At 40.7% G+C, this 15,161-nt stretch overlaps 1 protein-coding gene across 1 annotated transcript; it reads right to left on the bottom strand.

Moving 5' to 3' along the window:
* Positions 1-853: 853 nt before the first annotated feature.
* On the bottom strand, positions 854-14,269 carry MGARP (mitochondria localized glutamic acid rich protein). The gene is made up of 4 exons (XM_064286269.1): positions 14,188-14,269; positions 8,881-8,984; positions 4,449-4,542; positions 854-1,707 (listed from the first exon to the last, which is right to left on the bottom strand). Exons 1-4 carry the CDS (start codon positions 14,267-14,269, stop codon positions 1,262-1,264), a joined length of 726 nt encoding a protein of 241 aa, XP_064142339.1. The 3' UTR covers positions 854-1,261.
* Positions 14,270-15,161: the final 892 nt, after the last annotated feature.

The following is a 15,161-nucleotide window of genomic DNA, read 5'->3' as shown; positions in this document are numbered from 1 at the left end:
TTTCCTCTCTGAGACCATCTTAAGCTACTCTCCCTCTGTCTTATTCCATTTCAGCCACACTGGCCACTTTGCAATTCCTCAAACTCTCCACATTCTCTTGCTTCAGACCCTTTGCACTGGTACATTTGCTCCACCTGGAATAGTCCTCTCCCAGATACCCTCTTGACTAGGTCTCTTCTACATCTTCAGGTCTTTACTCAGAAAATACCTTCTTAGTAAGGCTCCTCTGGCCACCCTATCTAAATTTACAATTTGCACCCCTTATAATCTACCCCCTAGAATTCCCTTACTTTCATTACTTTTCTCCTTAACATTTAACAGTTTTCTTATCTTGTTTATTATTTGACCCCCATCTAAAATATAAACTGGACAGAGTAGAAATTTTTATCTTTTCTTTTTTAATTCCCAGCACTTAAAACAGTGTTTGATACGTAGTAGATGTTCAATGAATACTTGTTGAATATATGAACGAATTTTTCCTGGCAGAAAGTGTTAAGTCTTCAATAAACATTGCTTAAACTGAAATTGAAAATATCTGCATAGTGCCCCATGTAATATAAATAGCATAAATACTGTTATATATAGAGTTCTCCTCAGAATATATGCTCTTTCTTCAATAATATTGCAAATACTTAATTTCTTCATGTCATTTATATATGCCTCGTGGCATAGTGGTTAAGTGCTACAGCTGCTAACCAAAGGGTCGGCGGTTCGAATCCACCAGGCGCTCCTTGGAAACTCTATGGGGCAGTCCTATAGGGTCGCTATGAGTCGGAATCGACTCAACGGCACTGGGTTTGGTTTTTGTTTTTGGTTATGTTAATATGCAATGTATTTTGTATAAATATAAGTATTAGTGAATAAAAGTAGAAGCACTGAAGATTTTTCAATTTTATTTAAATGAGTTCGAATCAAAATCCAATAATCCAGATCTACATAATAAAGGTAAAGATATAGCAAAAGTAAAGTGAATAGGAGTTACGTGGATAGTTCAGTTCCTACAAGATTTAAATTAAAAAGTGAAACCATTTAAGCTCATTACTGTAATTTTATATTCTTATTTCGGAGAGTATAAAACTCTTAAAACATGTAAAATCTCAAATCTCTCAATCCTAAAATCTATCAGTAGATACCAAAAATCTTGAAGGTATGTTAAGGTTTTCAAGAAAAGAAGCCCCGTTAAAAACTAAGATTTCCAAAAATACGAAAGCACCTCTCCGACACTCTGTGGCACGTCTGCTGAAACGTCTACAGCGTGAGATCAGCCCTGAGCTTCGACGGCCTCGGAACCAGCACTGGCTTCTTGCTGTGAAACACCCCCAGCAGGGGGTTCTGATTCGGCTGCGGAAGTCCCTTCTTCTCGTTCGGCGTGTCCGCCAGAGCTTTCCTTCGCCGTTACATCTTCGTCATGACTGTGGGCAGCAGCCTCACGCGGAGCTGCCTCCGTAAGCCCTCGGGTCGTTTCTGTACCGACTTCTGTGGTTTCACCTGGGGGTGCATCTGCACCTTCTAGCCCAGTTTCAGCACCAACTGCTGCCTTCCCCACCCGAGCAGCGACCACACCTTCCGGACAGGCTGAACCCTCTTCTGTGACTGCGGCCGCAGCACTGGGAACTTCTTCAGTACCAACCACCTCGGCTTCCACTACAGACACCTCAGGGGCTTCCGCGCTGGCTCTCTCTGCTTCCACTACATTCTCTTCTTCACCTGTAGGATTTTGTCCACCAAGCAAAGTATTAATTTAAAGAGCATGGAGTACAATGGAATACTGTACAGTCATTTAAAAAAATGAGACAGCCTACATGTACTGATATGCAGTGGTCTTTAAGGGAGAGTGTTAAGTGAAAACAAGGAAAAGAACAATGCAGAGCATATGGTACTATTTGTGTTAGGACAAAAGGGGGATAAACTATATAACTAGATAGTTGTATTGTCAAAGACTCTCGCCAGGAGAATTCAAAGATACTTGTAACACTGGTTGTCTCTGGAGAGGGGAAGTAGGGGTCTCCTTTTCTATAAACCCTTTTGACCCTGTTAAACTTTTTTTAAAAAGTCATTTGCACATATTACTTGTGCAAATACAAGGAACATGAAAATGAACAGCTAACCTGTCATGTGAGATAGCCAACTTACTAGCTGTGTGACTCTGAGGAACCACGTATCGTCTCTCAACCTAAGTTCTGTCATCTGTAAAAACAGGGATGTTGGTTGATAATACATATTTCCCAGGCCTGTTGTGAGAATTAATCAATACAATGTATATGAAAAGGAGCTTAAAACCAAAAAACTGCTAATAATAAAATGCATTGTTTTATTATTATAACTGGGGTATTCAATAATATTTGTTGAAGATATTCTGTTGTTCATTGGTATGACTAAAAGGTTAAAACTGTTCCATAAGCAACTAATATCTCTGCACCTGAATAGGGATTATAGTAATTAATAATAACAGGATTATATTGAGGGTTGTATCCTTTCGCCATACTTATTCAATCTGTAGGCTGAGCAAGTAATTCGAGAAGCTGGACTATACGAAGAAGAACACGGCATCGCGATTGGAGGAAGACTCATTAAAGACCTGAGATATGCAGATAACACAGCCTTGCTTCCTGAAAGTGAAGAGGACTTGAAGCACTTACTGATGAAAATCAAAGACCACAGCCTTCAGTATGGATTACACCTCAACATAAAGAAAACAAAAATTCTCAGAACTGGAACAATAAGCAACATCATGATAAATGGAGAAAAGATTGAAGTGGTCAAGGATTTCATATTGCTTGGATCCATAATCAACGCCCATAGAAGCAGCAGTCAAGAAATAAATGATGTATTGCATTGGAAAAATCGTGCTGCAAAAGATCCCTTTAAAGTGTCAAAAAGGAAAGATGTAACATTTAGGACTAAGGTGTGCCTTGCCCAAGCCATGGTATTTTCAATTGCCTCATATGCATGTGAAAGCTGGAACAATGAATAAGAATACCCATGAAGAATTGATGCCTTTGAATTACAGTTTTGGCAAAGAAGATGGAATATACCATGGACTGCCAGAGGAACAAACAAATCTGTCTTGTAAGAAGCAAAGCCAGAATGTTCCTTAGAAGCAAAGATGGCGAGACTTCATCTCATGTACTTCGGACACGTTATCAGGAGGGATCAGTCCCTAAAGAAGGACATTATGCTTGGTAAAATAGAGAGTCAGTGACGGGGAACACAACAGAGAACCCTTGAGGGAGCAGGAGAACAGTAGGATGCAGACCTCAAATTCTCATAAAAAGACCAGACTTAATGGTCTGACTGAGATTAGAAGGACCCCAGAGGTCATGGTCCCCCAAACCTTCTGTTAGCCCAACACAGGGACCATTCCTAAAGCCAACCCAACCCTTCAGACAGGGATTGGACTGGACTGTGGAATAGAAAATGATACTGGTGAAGAGTGAGCTTCTCGGATCAAGTAGACACAGGGGACTACGTGGGCAGCTCCTGTCTGGAGGGGAGACGGCAGGGCAGAGGGGGTCAGAAGCTGGCAGAATGGACATGAAAATATAGAGTGGAGAGAAGGAGTGTGCTGTCTCACTGCGGGGAGCAACTAGGAGTATATAGCAAGGCATATATAAATTTTTCTATGAGAGACTGATTTCATTTGTAAACATTCACTTAAAGCACAATGAAAATTAAAAAAAAAAAAAAGAGAGAGTCAGTGAAAGAGAAGAAGACCCTCAGCGAAACTGACACAGTGGCTGCAACGATGGGCTCCAGCACGGCAACAACTGTGCGCGTGGTAGGACCGGGCAGTGTTTCGTTTGTTGTACACAGGGTTGCTATGAGTTGGAACTGACTCGATGGCACCTAATGACAGTATTGAGATGGAAAAAAGTATAGTTTAAAGCAAGCAGTTCAAGGCAAGGACTATATATTAGGGTGAAAATATAAATTTTCTATCCCTGTGGTCATCATTTTATTATCAACCAGACCAACTGAGGGACTCAATATACACGACTGATTGTACTGTTAAGTGTACTCTGAAAAATGACATATGGGTGATCTTAGCCACAACTGAAACAAAAATTAGTTTTCTGATCTAAAAAAAATGAATGAAATAAAAGGAAATCTGTTATCTCAAGCTGCTGAGAGAGACAGATGCCAGAATTTTGCCAACATAAATGGAACTAAGTAGGGGAAAAGTAATATTATCACACAAAGAAGTCAAAGCTACTGGTCAACAGTATAATGTACAACTTTTTCATTCATCAAATGCCCTCATTCCAAAATAAAAAAATACATAGCAATATTAATTTGATTTTGGTTGCGCTTTGCCTTTCTGAATGAACTAACCACAACTATTCTGGAGTAAGTTAGTAAAGAAGCCAAAAGCAAATAAGTGTTCATTGCTGGACTAAGATGATGGGAATTATTACCTCAAGAAATAATAATAAAGAAATTCATGTTACCTTGAAGTGAATATAACTCTGCTTTGTTGTTTTCTTTCAAATTTGTCATATGTTCCGTGTGTCTGGCTTGCTCTGATCTGACTGCCTTGTAAGTCTGAAAGTAAACATATCTTTAGTTCATTTCTTGAGCGCTTAGATTTATCATGAAAAGTTCAAAGGTATATGCAATTCTCCGTGTAATCATCATTAGAAGCCTAAACCATAATCACGACATAGTAAAGGAGAGAAACCATATCTCCCACCCACTCTTGCACTTTCCCTTTGAAACCTTTGTCCTTAGGTAGAACACTTAGAATAGGAAAGAAACAAGTGCTCTAAAAGGGGTCAAAGATAACCGAAAGCAGGCTCACTAGATAACCAGATAAAGACAAAGGAATAAATTATGCTAGGACCAAAATATCACGTCAGGCATTTAAAAATACCCTCTAGCATTTATCCCAGAGAAGTGGAAATTTATGTTCACACAAAAGCCTGTATAAAAATGTTCATCACAGCTTTATTTGTAAGAGCCAGAAACTACAACCAGCCTAGGTGTCCTACAGTGGGTTATACCACGGAATGCTACTCTGCAATAAAAAGGAATTGATACACACAATTTGGGTGAACCACCAGAGATTTATAATGAGTGAAAAAAAACAATCTCAAAAGGTTACATACCTTATGATTCCATTTATATAACATTCTTAAAGTGAAAAAATCACACTAACCTGGAGAACAGGTTAGTGGTCGCCAGAGGTTGGGAGGTGGGGATGGGAGGGCAGGAGGGAAGTGAGTGGAATTATAAAAGGGCAAAACGAGGGATCCTTGTGGTGATGAACTGTCCTGTATCTTGACTGTGGTGATGAATACATGTATCTACATGGGTGATAAAATTAAACAGAATACATACATACAAACACATACAAATGAGTGCATGTAAAACTGGTGAAATCTGAATAGGGTTAAAGGATTGTGATATTGTAGTACAGTTATGCAAAATGTTACCATTGGAGGAAACGAGGTAAAGGGTATTCAGGGTCTCTCTGTATTATTTCTTATAACTGTACGTGAATCTCAACTATCTCAAAATAAAAAGATTTAAAAAAAACTTCCAAAATGTCATATTTGTCTATACTAATGAAGATTCCTCTGGGGAGCTAAGGTTCGTCGTCGTTGTGTACTGACAAGTTGATTCCGTAAAGCAGCAATATGACCTGATTATAGGTTACTCGAGAGCCCTGGTGGTGTAGTGGCTAAGAGCTCAGCAGCTAACTAAAACGTCAGCAGTTGAATTCACCAGCCACTCCTTAGAAATCCAATGGGGCAGTTCTACTCTGTCCTGTAGGGTGGCTATGAGTCAAAATTGACTGGTCGGCAATGGGTTTTGGTAGGTTACTTGAAAACAGTATTGAGAATAAACCTATCGACAACGCACAGGCTTCCTTTCATTTTATAGTCAAATGGTCTTCTTTGGGCTGTATTCATATTAAAAACCAAACCCTTTGCCATCAAGTTGATTCCGACTCATAGCGACCCTATAGGACGGAGTAGAGCTGCCCCATAGGGTTTCTAAGGAGCAGCTGGTGGATTCGAACTGCCAATCTTTTGGTTAGCAGCCATACTTCTTAACCACTGTGTCACCAGGGCTCCGTATTCACATTAGACAACAATATTTAAAAAATGAAAATGTCACTATTCAGATAATATAGTTATCTCAGCTTTGTTAAAAATGTTAGTAGTTGTTTGTCTCTTAGTGATAGGAGTGTAGATTTTTAAATTTAAATATTTATACATAGTATTTTCTAAATTTCTTAGAATCAGAAACAAAGCTTATTAAAATTATTTGCAAATTACAAACCATTTTATAGTATGGTAAGATTAGACTTTAAGATGGAAAATCTGTGATCTAAAGGGGGGAATGATTCAAAACTGGCCCTTTAACAAACTCCCCAAAGTCTGGTGAATTCAGATTTGAATCAGCTGGCTTGGAAACCTGCAGAGCAAACAGATCAGCAGAAATGACAATGGCCATTTTTGTTTAACAGCAGGGAGTATTTTCCTAGTAGAGTGGGATCTCCTGACATCTACAGGACCAACATGCTGAGTCAGTCTCCTCAGTTCTTGGTCCACTAACGCTGAACCAGGACAAAAGTTCATGACCTGGAAATGACCATCCCAGCATCATCTCAAGGTACATTAGTCTTATGGCTCCAGGGGCTAAAACAGGAAGGTGAGGAAAAAGACTAACATTAGGCAGAACTGAAGAGATGACAATATTAGAATAATTCACACTCCAGTCTGGCCCAGAGAATCCAGCACAGCCAGCACAGAGTAGAAGTAAGGACTATTAGAAGACAGGATCTCAAATTTAGACTTTGGAAGTCATTTCCAAATTAAATTATTCCTTTATTAAATGTTAGCATTTAAAATATGCCACGAGTTTTATAAACTGGTCTGGCATTTCTTTTTTTTTTTTTTTTTTTTAACACACCCAGGTTATTGGCTTATATTGACTTAATCTGGGCCTCTCTGCTTCCAAGGGGCCCTAATAGTAGATTTTACTTGGAAATGAAAAGCTACTCTTGGGTACTGAGCAACCCTGGGGTCAACTGATCAAAATAGAATATAGACTTTATTTTAGCATGGGACATGGAAAGGGGTAAGGGGGTACGAAACACAGGTTTTCAAGTTGCTCACATTCTGTATTTCCTCCTAAAATTAGCCTAAGAGTCCTGGGAAGTTAGGCTTCCAACGTTCAAAATTAAAACGACATAATCTTAGAGATGGAAGGGGATTTAGAGATCATCACCTTGTTCAACTTCCACCCCCACTGTGCTGAGAGAACAAGGGCAGGAAGGGTTTTTATGAATAGTAACGTTATAACTTTCCAGTTTAAGATTCCGCTTTGCAAAGAAAGAATTTCCAAATGGAAAGATTCATGTCTGGTGCTGGTAAACATACTTAGGGGGCATATGGAGGTCCAGGTGAAATTCAGTCTCCCAGCTTCCCAGACTGTTGCATGGCCTAGTCCCAATCTGTTTTCCAGCAGCCTGTATCCAACTAGAATGGCCCTGGGCTGTCGATTCAACATTCTAAGCAGTAGAAAGACAGTAGGAGCAAAGAAGTCTGGGTGTGGGTGAAATCTGGTGGATTGGCGGCAGACAACAATATGAGGAACAGGTTTGAAGTCTGCTATCTTTTTGAGGTTCTCAAAATTCTGAAGGTTAGAACACGTATTCTGGTTTGGCCATACGGAGTCCCATGGAACGGCTCCTAGTGATGACTGCTTGTTGTGTTTGATGGCCACGTAGCCACACCCGAGTCGCGGCGGCTTTACGTGTAACAGAACAAAACGTTGCCCGATCCTGCGCCATCTTCGTGATCTTTGATATGTGGGAGCCCACTGTTGCGGCTATTGTGTCAGCTCATCTCACTGAAGGTTTCCCTCGTATCACTGACCCTCTACTTTACGCTTTTATGCATATTTCTGTAGGATTATAGCAAAGTGTAGTAATTGTATATCCTCACAGTGTTTGAATAACTTATACTTGTTTTACTTTTATCCATAATGAAGATTAGATTTTGATTTAGAAAATTTATGACAAAATGGTGACTGATTCAATAGGCTTATTTTACTTATTTAACTCACAACTGCTCCATTATTTCAGCTCCAAAGTCATGCTATTAAAAGCTTTGTCTTACAAATTTAACAGAGGCTACCTTGGGGGAGGAGCCCTGGTGGCCCAGTAGTTAAGAGTTCAGCTGTTAACCAAAAGGTCAGCAGTTCGAATTCACCAGCCGCTTCTTGAAAACTCTATGAGGCGGTTCTACTGTGTCCTATAGGGTCACTGTGAGTCAGAATCAATTTGATGGCACACAACAACAATCTTGGGGGAGTGACAGAGCAGTTGGGGAGAAATGCACATTTTTTATTTTATATATGTCTATACTTTTTGAATTAAAAAATTTTTTTTGAATATTAATATTTTAAACAATAAAAAGCTAATCTTTCAACAATACTTGCTGTTAAATATTAATAAAAGTACCTACTTTAAAGAACTGTTGTAATTACTTAATGAGCCATGAGTCTGGCATACGATAAACACTTAATAATTGTCAGCTATAATAAAAAAAAAAATTTTTTTTATTATTACTAGTATTTGTAATAGCACCAGTTTTAATGAAAGTCATGCATATTTAAATAGTATTAAGAAATGTTATCTTATGCTTCAAAAAAATCTTTGTAATAGTTTAGTTGGTATATCTTATGAAAACTTTATACTTCTAATAACTGTGAAATATTTTTCAAATGTATATGCTTAATGACATTTAAACAATTGGTTATGTTGAAAACTTAATTAATTTCATGGCCTGATCTTGACATTGCTTTGAGTTTTACCACAGGCTGTAAAACATCTGAATTCCTCAACACTGCAGTTACCTAAACACTTACATAATATCCACCAGCACTGACTGTGACACCTACAACCAGATAATACATCAGATTTGAGCCAGATGATCCAGGAAGTTTGTTAGATGACAGCCGGTGAAGAGATGCTAGGAAAACAAGTGTAAACACAGTTAGCACTGCCACTGAAGTAAAACTATTTTAAATAATTACATCTTTAAAAAAAAACTTCCCCTTGGTGAACCCAGAATCTATTAACATCAAGCGGCTTTAGCTTAAGGGAGTACAGTGTAACAAGGCAAGTGATAATTCTACTTGACATTCTCCCAGGCTGATCTGAGAAGTGCCTATGAAACCTGTCGTCGTGATGCTTTAACATCGAAACCTGTCATCCTGATGCTTTAACATCGTGCTCTTCTTGGAAAAGGTGCAGGTGTGGGTAAAAGGAAATGGCAAAAGCATTAATCATTGTCAAGCGAAATTCGTATTAGCAAACAAAATCCATTTATTGCATGTACTCCACTATAGGATTCAATGGAAACTATTATATTTTTAAAAAACTGAATTAAATATATGTATAATTAAAATGGAAACCCTGGTGGCATAGTGGTTAAGTGCTACAGCTGCTAACCAAAAGCTTAGCAGTTCAAATCCACCAGGAGCTCCTTGGTAACTCTATGGGGGCAGTTCTACTCTGACTTGTAGGGTCGCTATGAGTCAGAATCAACGTGACGGCAATGGGTTTGGTTTTTTTGGTTTTATAATTAAAATATGATAAAAATTTCTATTTATTATATTAAAGAAAACATTTATGTTGGAATCCAACACGTCTATAAATCAATAATACTAATGTAGAGAGTGGAAGAAACCTAAGTTTTTTTAACATACAACAAAAATGGACAGACTTGTTTATTTAAGGCAAATGTTGCAACAAGATCATATTTGAAACAGAAGTACAATTCTATACAAACTAGATAAAAGTGCTGCATTATTATATTTAAATATATTTATTCTGTAGTGCTACAATTTGTGCATACCATAATACCCCGGAATTAAAAAATTTACAATAGACTCTTAAAGCTGGAAGGAGCTTAAAGTTCGTATTTTAAGCTCTTTATTTTAAGGATAAAGAGACACGTATTTACTCATTCAACAAATACAGCTGAACACCCACTATGTGTCTGACATTGATAGAAGCATTGAGAATACAACTGTGAACAAAACAGATAAGGGCCCTAGTCTCAAACAGCTCACAGTCTAGAAGGAAGAGACAGATGTACAGACAAATCACTGTAGATTAAAAATTGTGATACAGTATAGCAAGTGCTACATATAACAGTTGTAAGTAAAAGGTACACAATAGCATGAAAGTACAGCGAAAAAAGTCAGAGAGTTGGGTCAGCTGTCATAATTGAAGAGACACTTGACCTGAGTTTTGAAGGAAAGTAGGAGTTTGTGAGAAAGTGGGAAATGGCACTTGAGGCAGAAGGCACAACGTGTGCAAAACCATTGAGAACCATTACCAGGAAAGTGCAAAGTAGTTTGATGTGGCCTCACAGATGGGGTATGGGTGTGGGGAGTAGTCAGAAATTATAATTTGCAGAGGGGAAATCTATTTACACTAGTTACAAACTTTGTTAGTAGCAAAATTGCAATGATTTCACAGTTATGCTCTTTGTTTGGATATAACAAATGGTTGTGTTGGAGAAATATTTTTTTTCCCTACAAAAGTGCGTTAAAGATTTCATAACATGGAGGAACCTGGAAGGCATTATGCTGAGCGAAATTAGTCAGAGGCAAAAGGACAAATATTGTATAAGACCACTATTATAAAATCTTGAGAAATAGTAAACCTGAGAAGAACACATACTTTTGTGGTTACGAGGGGGGGAGGGAGGGAGGGTGGGAGAGGGTTTTTTATTGATTAATCAGTAGATAAGAACTGCTTTAGGTGACGGGAAAGACAACACTCAATACATGGAAGGTCAGCTCAATTGGACTGGACCAAAAGCAAAGAAGTTTCTGGGATAAAATGAATGCTTCAAAGGTCAGCGGAGCAAGCGCGGGGGTCTGGGGAACATGGTTTGCGGGGACTTCTAAGTCAATTGGCAAAATAATTCTATTATGAAATCATTCTGCATCCCACTTTGAAATGTGGCGTCTGAGGTCTTAAATGCTAACAAGCGGCCATCTAAGATGCATCAACTGGTCTCAACCTACCTGGAAAATGAAGAACACCAAGGCCACATGACAACTAAGAGCCCAAGAGACAGAAAGGGCCACATGAACCAGAGACATACATCATCCTGAGACCAGAAGAACTAGTGGGTGCCCGGGCACAATCGATGACTGCCCTGACAGGGAGCACAGCAGAGGACCCCTGAGGGAGCAGGAGATCAGTGGGATACAGACCCCAAATTCTCATGAAAAGACCAAACTTAATGGTCTGACTGAGACTAGAGGAATCCCAGCGGCCATGCTCCCCAGACCTTCTGTTGGCACAGGACAGGAACCATCCATCAGACATGAAAGGGACTGGTCAGCGGGAGGGAGAGAGACACTGATGAAGAGTGAGCTAATTATATCAGGTGGACACTTGAGATTGTGTTGGCAACTCTTGTCTGGAGGGGGGATGGGAGGATAGAGAGAGAGGGAAGCCGGCAAAATTGTCAAGAAAGGAGAGACTGAAAGGGCTGACTCAAGAGGCGGAGAGCAAGTGGGAGTAGGGAGTGAGATGTATGTAAACTTATATGTGACAGACTGATTGGATTTGTAAACGTTCACTTGAAGCTTAATAAAAGTTATAAAAAAAAAAAGTGCGTTAAAGAACCTATGATACGAGGTTCAGGCTTTGATTTGGGGCAGAGCTTTTGTATTTTTACAAATTTTAAAATACACTTTTTTATCAGATAAGGAACATAGTGTTTTTATTTCTCAACCAGACAGAAACATCAAAAAGATTTTTTAAATTGGAAGAAATAAAGTTATCAGAGATTTAAGACTTAAATACAAACACAATTATAACAAAGTCATTTAAAAAGAGCAATGACATGGGAAAAGACCATCCAGTAAGGATTAATTAAATGTTAGACAAATTTTAGTACAATCATGCAATGTGAAACGAACAGACACTATAAACCTCAGAGAAGAATATTTACTTACATGAGAAAATATTTACAATATATCAAGTGAAAAGTCATAGCAAAATAATCTGTAAAGGACTATTCCAGATTTGTGAAAGACATGTGAATAAGGAAAAAAGAATAAAAGGCATAAGAGGGAAAAAAAATCTGTAACACTACACCAAAATGTAGACAGTGGTCTTTTCTGAGTGGTAGGATTACAGACGACTTCTATTTTCTATCTTCCTCTCTGTGTTTTTTCCATCTTCCTCTCTGTGTTTTTTCCAATGATCTAATATAGACCTTGTACCCCGGTGGCGAAGTGGTTAAAAGCCCGGCTGCTAACCAACAGGTAAGCAGTTCGAATCTACCAGCCGCTCCTTGGAAACCCTATGGTACAGTCTGGGTTTTGGTATTATAGATTTATTTATTCATTAAAGAGTTGCATTTTTAAATGCAAAAGGGGAGAACAAAATTTGTTGTTTTTATATAAAACTGAAACAATTTTAATTTTTCATCGAAGTAAAAAGTACCAATGAAAGTTACTGTCCATGACTGAAGACAAATTTGTTTCCAGTCAATAACAGTTCCTAAAATACATAAACAAAGCAGTGCCGCAAAAATAGCAATTAGGTGAAAATTAAAGAAAGACAACCAGTATTGCTATGTATTTAGAAGTTATAATTACTTTTACTTTGCCCTAAGTTGAGGAGGAAAATATTTGAGACACGAGCGGCTGCAAAAAAGGGTGTATATGTTTGTGGGTCGTGACGGTGGGCGCTGCGGACAAACAACACAACAAAGGGCCGTCATGAGGCTCATTTCTCCCCCTTCCCCCAACACCAGCAGCCTCGCTATCTTTAGAAGCTTAAACTAAATAAATGGCTTCTCTCTAATTTGATCGGTGAAAAAATTGCTCAATCTTACTCGGTGTAAAGATTTACGAAAACGCCTTACTTCTGTTATTTGGGGGGCAACTTCTTCCCACTAGCATTCTACAATAAAAATAAAGCTAGCTGGACCGACCTTCTTCCTCCCCCACCACCAAAGACCTAATCAAAGGTTAAAGAAAGAAAAAAAAAAAAATGGCCCATGGAAATTCCCGCAGGAGTCATTCTCACTCTCCAGCTCGAATCCACGTTCTGGGCTGAAGCGACTTCACCAGCCTCAGGAATAAACAGGCAAAGTAAAGGGAGACTAGGAACTTTCCATGACTTTGTCTAAGGACCCCCTCCCACCAGTCGGCACGGGAGTGGGATGGAAAAGGGTAGGGTGACCGGTAAGGACTAGGAAGGAGCCGGCTGAATCAAGGCTGCACTTGAGCGCAAAGCTGGACCCAAGGCCGCGAGCTGCTGGGATGAAACACAACCTCTCTGGTTCACAGTTACTAAGCACCTACTACGTTGCAGGCAGTATACTAAACGCTTTCGTATATAAATTTTTATTTAATCGGCTTCCAGCTCGCACTGCAACCTCTCCTTTAGGAAATTTCTGAGTACGCTCCTCTTTCCCCGCTTCTCCAAATCTCAATAAAGGTGATACCTGGACGACAGAGCCAAACTGCTCAATAGCTCCATGTCTACATTCAGCCCCAAAGGACAGTGACCCGAAGGCCGCTTCCTGGCCGGGCGTGTGCCCAGAGCCCAAGGGCTCACTGGGTTCAGGCTGCTGAGCCCTGGACAAGTCATGCGTTTATTTATTCAACATTTACTGAACGTCTACCGGGCCGGACACTCGCTCCCCACGCCCAGCCAGGCTCCCTGATCAGTGCTTATCTTCCCACTCATTCCTCTGATTCCCCAAGTTAGAGTGCGAATTGGTGCCCATAATAACAACAGTGGTAAGCCACACGTTTGTTAGTCAGGCACTCTTCTAGGCACTTTTAGTTATTAACCCAATTTTACAGATGAGGAAACTGAGGTTAGAGAGCTTCTCCGAGATAAGGATTCGAATCCAAGAAAAGTCTAGTCTGGATTCAGAAGACGCACTGGAAAAACTCCCTACTTCCAAAGACTCCAAGGTTTTCGGAGCGCTTTTTCCGTGACCCACCTCCCCCATTCCTGTCCCCACTCCCAATCCCAAGCTTCTGCTGCCTTGGGTCAGGTTTGGGCGACTGGAGGGAGTCCTCACGCCGGGGTGCAGGTGCGCCCGCGGAATCCGTGCTCGAGGCGCCGGTCTTCCTCACGCCTGGACTGCAGGAGAGGCGCCCTGCTCCGTACGCGGCACTCACCGTCCTTCCGGAAGGGCGTGGAGCCGGGGGGCGCCCGCAGAGGCAGCGCCAGGGTCTTGGAGACCACCCTGCGTAGATACATCGCGCCCGCCGCTCGCCGCGCTGCAGTGGCGAGTGCCCGGCGCCGGCTACCCGGGCGCGGCGAGTCGGGGCGCGCCCCGCCCCGGGGAGGGGCGCCGACCACCGCCCAGCACCGCCCGGGCGGCCCTGGGAGACCGGCAGGGGTTGCTCTCCAGGCACTCTTGCTGTCTTGGGAAGTTCATGGAGGCATTTCAGAAAAGGGACCGTAACCGAGAATCCGCCATCACCTGCCTGACCCCTTCGTTTCCTTCGAATGTTATCGCCTCAGAGCAGCCTGGAGATGTTTCGGGATTCTCACCGGGATTAAGACATGGATTTGATTTATCATGCCGGATCTGCTCTGAAGCCATTTTATCTCACGCACAAGGTTCGCTTTCCTAGAGGAGGAAAAAGTAGCGGTAAGTTTTCTGGAGACATGGAGTGATCCAGTGGTAGCTTCAGCCTTCCAGTAGTCCAGTGGACGATGTTCAGAATCACAAGAAAATCCCCAGGCAACCGCTGAATCTCTAGGCAATCCGTTGTTAAAATGCCTTTAAGTCCCAACGGTGCTGTAAAACACACCCTTCACTGATACGGCCTCTTAACAGAGAAAACTCATTCCCAAATCGGATTATAACTACAGGTATACCAAAAAACCCGTTGTCATTGAGTGGATTCCGACTCATAGCGACCCTGCAGGACAGAGCAGAACTGCCCCATAGGGTTTCCAAGGAGTGGCTGGTGGATTTAAACTGCCGATCTTTTGGTTAGCAGCTGAGCTCTTAACCCTTGCGTCCAGGGCTCCAACCACAGGCATAGGGGTTAGAATTTTCAACACATATTTTTAGAGGACACAATTCAATCCATAACTGGCACTTGACAGTTTATATAGCACTTTCACCTGTAGTATCTCC

This window comes from Loxodonta africana, chromosome 5, assembly GCF_030014295.1.
Source record: "Loxodonta africana isolate mLoxAfr1 chromosome 5, mLoxAfr1.hap2, whole genome shotgun sequence".
NCBI classification, from domain to species: domain Eukaryota; kingdom Metazoa; phylum Chordata; class Mammalia; order Proboscidea; family Elephantidae; genus Loxodonta; species Loxodonta africana.
This window is presented reverse-complemented; position numbering and strand designations above follow the sequence as displayed.